Here is a 6,230-nt window from a genome sequence, read left to right as displayed (position 1 = left end):
GATTTTATAATATAATATTAATAACATATTTATCATTAATAATTTTTTTTATAATAAAAGTTTAATCTTAGGAGACAATTTTACTCGCTGACATGGTAAGTAAAGATCGTGATGTCAGCATACGATTTAGCAAGCTGACATGACAAATCACCTGTTGAAGTGACGATCTTGTCTATTTAAAATATTTTAAATTTTTAGTGCTTTTTTAAAATAATAAATTAAAAAAAATTTAAAACTTTTTAAAAAATTTTATTTGGAAAATTATTTTCTTTCCCCTTTCTAAAAATTTATGTGATCTAAAGTTGTTTTATTTAATTTGACCTAATAAAATATGTCGGCTTTAAGAAATTTGTTGTCATTTTTTTTCTAAAAAAATAAAATATTTATAATTCTCAACGTAACTTCTTAAGCACTTGTTTTCTTCGCTATAATTTTCCAATCACTTTTATAAAAAATTACGATCATCTCGAACATATCCTCTATCCTTAAACTTTTCGTCTCAGAACACATCTGAAAGATGCTTGGGTTCAATAATGTCGACATTAGATGTCAAAATGAAGCTTACTCGCATTTTATTTTTCTTACTATGTTCGTCCATCCTGGTGATTTTTTTGAACTACTGAACCGATGCATTGCACATGCCATGATCTAATTACGAAGCATTAGAAAAAAATTAAAAATATGAGTCGGGATTTTATCATGAATTTTGATAATTGAGTGAGAATTTTAATAATGGAGGGAAAAATATGGTTGATTTGTAAATACAAAATTTCGGGTAGTTTGTTTGTAAATTCCTTCGAAAAATTATGGCAAGAATATAAAATATTAAAATAAGCTGATAATTAAATTCTCTCTATATTAAAAAATCATAAAGCAGACAAAAAATATCATCAACGTGCACACAAGATCTTATAACTTTTAAGTGATTAGTTTAATGATATAAAATAACTAAAATGGAATAATCATAATTTTCATAAAAAATTATAATTATTGTAACAAATATGCTTGCTATAGTGCTCGACCGCCCGACCTGACCTAATTTGGGCCCGAGTTAGGATAAAATATTCTGTGGGACACATCACGTCCGGACGACCAACCGCCGACCATCACTTCGCCATACAGCTCATCGGCAAACGACGTAGTGGCTGATAGTTGATCGTTCGGATTAAATATTTTTTTTTCCCAAGTTAGACTTCATACATGCCTTTTTCATCCATTTCACTTTTAGGAGCCTTCTTGCCTCTTTATATATATATATATATATATATATATATTTATGTCAAGTTAGTGAAGAATTTTGTCGACTGCTACAAATAATAATCACCACGGTCTAGTAGTTATCTCAATCAAATATCTAACTTTATAACATCATTTATCTATGGCATAGTATTTATCCACATTATACAATTAAAAATAGTTTATTTGTCTCCATTTATAGGAAAATTATTATGTTCGGCGAACAGCACGTCAGACAATGATAATAATCTAATCACGCCACATGCATTTCATGCGGTTGAATCGTCTTCGGTGTCCAAATATACAGACATCAAACGTATTAGGGTCCGTTTGGGGCAGCGATGCGGTGACGGAGCGACACAGCATCACAATTTTGTCTGTTTGGGTAAACCTTGTTTTGACATCATTCCCAAAAAGCTGCAGCTGAAATCTACGTTTTCCAACTACTCATGCTAGGTACGATGACAACTTTCCAGATGCAGTATGACTTTAAAAAATAATTTTATAATAATCACCACAGTTTTTTTATCATCAGATTATTATTCAACAGCTACACAACTGCAGCTACCCCAACCAGACTCTTAGGGTCTGTTTGGGGCAGCTGCAGCTTATCCAGCTTGTCCTGATAAACTGTTTATTCTGATAATCCGGTGACAACAGCTGATCCGGATAAGCTGTCTGTTTGCTTGGTTTGTGCGTTTAGAGAATAATTGATTCTGAAAAAATGACTAATCAACCTCTATTCTGGATAAACTGCAGTTGTTTGATTTGTGTGTTTCGTAAACAACTTATTTGATATTTTCTTTACACGGACACAACATATTTACATGTCTAACACCTAGTTATTAATAATGATATACATTATTAATCTTTTAAAAGTAAAATATACATTTTCATGTATAGGTTTATGACATCCAACTGTTGTGTATGTGTAAGTATCAAACTTTTGTTTTTAGATATCTAAACTGCATAAGAATTGTGTGAACTCACAGTAGACAATTGATATCATAAAAAAATCAATTTACTTTCTCAGCCCTATCTACAAATCATCTCAGTGGCAAGTGACAAAAAACGAAATAAGCCACTTCATTTACATATCACATAAAAAAGATAACAATAGTGTCAATGACGGAACTAACAAAGTAAGCCAACATATGTGTCATACAAGCAGTGGTTGCCCTAAAAGAACATGGAACATGGGCCATCCAAGCTGCAATCGTACAATTTGTGATTTCATCAAAGCTACGATTGCATAGTATTTTCAAGCTAACATAGTATACTCAATAACTAAAGTTTGGAAGCAACGGTTGCCAACAACAAATCTTTCATAACATAACTAAAGTTTGAAAACTCATAACTATCATTTCCCAAGCAATACCACATCTATACTGCAATTAATATATCTAACACCTGCATTTTACACCAAATCTTTTTGCACATATCTTTTAGCACATGATCCCCTCGATTAGTAGGAATAACAGAACTTAAAGCAATAGTAAGCATCACTTCAACTTTCATATCAATATGCATATTTTAAGAGATGGTCAAATGTATACCCTTGTAAACAACTTTTAAACTCAAAATGAACTACTGTTGAAATCAACTCTCATCTGAAACAAGATAAATTTGCAAGAATATGAAGCTTGTTGTATCCAAAATCGTTGTTGAGGGCAAGCACAGGGGCACGCACAGTGAAATACGAAAGTCAAATAAATCTATTATACCCACAACCGTAGCTTTAAAACTCAAAAGAAAATCACAGCAGAAAGCCATCAAGAAAGGCCAACGAAATAAGGGATTTTTTCTTGAAGTCTCCGTTTCTGTTAAACTGTCACTTAAGGAACAATATGCAAAATATTTGTACATTGAATCAAAATAATATTAAAACTTATGAAAAATTTGTATCTTTTAAAATAAACTGTTTAGAAAAGAATTTAACTTGGAAATCAAAACAGAAGTGATAAACACAGAAGATCCTTCAAGCAGATGCTCCCTTTAACAAGTTTAGCATTGTGTTGTCATTTTGAAATAAATCATCCATAAACTGAAATCTAATTCAGCTAATTCCAATTAATTCTTCCAAAATACACAGACACCAAACACAAAGGAAGCGATTCCAAGCACACAAAGGAAGCTTGCAAAGAAGAGATGGCGAGGAGGAGGCAGAGGAGATGTCGAGGGGGTCGAAAGATCCGACGGGAGGAGGAGAAGCGAACGAGACTTAGGGCAGAGGGAGGGGCAGAGGGAGCGAGGGGCGTCAATCGCCTTTCGCTCGTATGAAACATGGATCAAACGACGACGGAGCGCTGCAATGTGCTGAATTGGAGAGGGAAATAGAACTCCGTGAGTTCGACCGGAGAGAGGAGCAAGGCACCAATAGGGTTTTGCGATGGAGGTTCTCTGCCAGAGCTTAGAATGCGGAAGAAAACGACACCCACGAGCAAAGGCCGTATATGTCTTTCCCTCGAATGAAACGACCCCTCATCTAATATTAAAAACGGAACATAGTTTTCAAAAACTCCTTCAAAATGTGATAATCAAACACTCGGTGGCATTTTCAAAAAGTCACCGCTGTGAATAAGCTCTCCCAAAAGCACCATTAATCTCTCATTCATTACTCTTACCATCACAAGCTGCATGATTAATTATTCAATCCTGTCCAACACTATCTTATCTCCAATCATCGCCGTACAACATCTTATTCAATTATGAGTAGTTCGGCAATAAACGTCCAATTGATATGCAATAGAAAAATACCTTTATGTAAATTAAAAATTAATTAACGAAATAGTGACATTACATAAAAAAAATAAGTTTAATATAAAAATCGGAAAAATACTTGTTTTGAAAATAAGAAATAAGCATTTGTAACTAATATTTTTTATATATCCGGAGCAAGTACATAAGTATGATCTTATTATGAAATTATAATTTACAATGATTAATATTTTGATTCTAATTTAATAATTTTTAATGTATTAATTTTAATTGTTTTTTGTCCATATGTTTAATTTATTTTGAATTTACTATTTTTGATGGGTCCAAAGAGTTATAGTAATTAATTATCATCCCAATTCAATGCACATTAAACGTCTGTTTGGGGCAGCTGCAGCTTGTTGAAGAATATGTTGATAAACTGATTAAAAATAATCTACTGATAAGCAAGGCGTGATGATTATTATAATTTTTTTTTTTTTTAAAGTCAGATCATTGTAAATTGCCCAAACAGATCAGGTGTGTTTTCAAAACGCCACGAATTTTTTTTTTTTTTTTTGAAAAGTCATATCATTGTCAGAAAACTGCCACCACACCATTTATATATGTGCAGTGTGAAAATGTTGTTTTCAGCATTTTAAAAATACATAAGGTGTCAAAACTCAGTTTACCCAAACAGATCAGGTGTGTTTTCAAAACGCCACGACACCAAGTACGTTGCCTCAAATTGAGACCCTAAAATTATTGAGGAGAAGCAAAAGAATGCAACTTAATTTTTTAAGTGTAAGACCCTATAACCTTATAGTTAAATATTTTTATCACTAATTTTCTCAATATTTTTAGAATATTAATAGCAATAGTTTTTATATAATATTAAAAATTTAAATGTCATGGGTCTAAATATGAAATTTTAGGTAGGATGAATGTAAATACTCATGAATAATGTCTTAAAGATTTTAATTTTTAACCATAATTATTAATAAAAAAGAGCATATTTTTTTAGCAATAAATTAAACAATTCTTTAATTTAAAACCCTATCTAAACCCTAATTAATACATTAAAAAATTATCTGCATGTTCTGCATGTTGCATGGTCACTAATGTTGGGCTCGTTTTCCCACATGAATACAATAAATTTTAGAAGACTCTAAGAGCAGAGACCGCCTTCTCTCCCTCCTATAAATGGGCTAGCCTTGCCGCTTTAACTGGCGCTCTGATTGCCTAGTGGCCATTAGAAAGCTCCGGAGAGGGAGTGAAGGGGTGGAGAAATGGCCCGGGAGAGTCGAGAGGAGACGATCGCTGAGCCTCTTCTGGCCGCCGCCTCCGGCGGAGGTGGCGGGGTGGGAGGAGAGTTGGGGTTTGGGAAGAGAGATGACATGGAGGAGATTAAGAGTGTGGGACAGTTTATGAGGGAGGCGGCAGCAGAGAACAGGAGAATGTGGGCTCTTGCGGCGCCGGCCATCTTTACTTCAGTAGCTCAGTATTCTCTGGGGGCAATCACGCAGGTGTTTGCCGGACACCTTACAACCCTAGACCTCGATGCTGTATCCATCGAGAATATGGTCATCGCTGGACTCGCTTTCGGCTTAATGGTACGGTAGTCATCCTTTCTTGCATTTCTTAATTGCTCCTGGAGATTTTTATTTTTTTTATAATTATCCTCGTCGTTTTTTTGGGGTTTTGTTTGGCAGCAAGTACAAATTTAAAATTAGCGTTGATTCAGATTTTGAAGATTCTGAAACTGAATTCATCAGAACAATTCTAGAATCCTATATTTAAAAAGAACAGTTAATTAACAGGATTTAAGATTAAGCTTGTTTAAACCCTGCGTACAAAGCTGCCATTCGAGTTTTTTATGTAAGCAGGAACTTGTTCTAGCAGTTTCAGTAGATCTTCTGATTGTTGGCTTTTGTTAAGTTTTTTGAGTTTGTTAAATGATTTTCTGGATGGTGAAGTATTTGATTTTTGTCATTTTTAAAAATTGTTTTGAATTTGGATGTAACTTGGAGGACTGATGGATTTTTGGTTTTTGAAATTGGTTTGAGTTAGATTACTTGTTGCTGCTTCTAATATTATTTGTGGGAATATACCAATAGCTAGGGCTGTCAAAACGGCTCGTTGTTCGTGAACAACTCTTGTTCGACTCGCTAAGAAACTCGTGTTCGGCTCGTTCGCTACGTTAACGAGCCGAACACGAACAACACGAATAAATATTTGTCCGTTCATGTTCGGCTCATTATATATATATATATATATATATATATTTTTGATGAGGAGTT

General features: G+C 33.7%; 1 protein-coding gene across 1 annotated transcript in view; it reads left to right on the top strand.

The window, feature by feature from the left end:
* Positions 1-5,117: 5,117 nt before the first annotated feature.
* Positions 5,118-6,230, top strand: part of LOC110028137 (protein DETOXIFICATION 33-like) — a 6,692-nt gene continuing 5,579 nt past the window's right edge. The window contains exon 1 of the mRNA XM_020729877.1: positions 5,118-5,543. Coding sequence (XP_020585536.1) covers positions 5,220-5,543 — 324 coding nt within the window. The 5' untranslated portion in view covers positions 5,118-5,219. The remainder of the gene's footprint in view (positions 5,544-6,230) is intronic.

This window comes from Phalaenopsis equestris, unplaced genomic scaffold (genome assembly GCF_001263595.1).
Source record: "Phalaenopsis equestris unplaced genomic scaffold, ASM126359v1 Scaffold000491, whole genome shotgun sequence".
In the NCBI taxonomy this organism is placed as follows: domain Eukaryota; kingdom Viridiplantae; phylum Streptophyta; class Magnoliopsida; order Asparagales; family Orchidaceae; genus Phalaenopsis; species Phalaenopsis equestris.
Note: the sequence above shows the minus strand (reverse complement) of the source record. Positions and strands in the feature narration are given on the sequence as shown.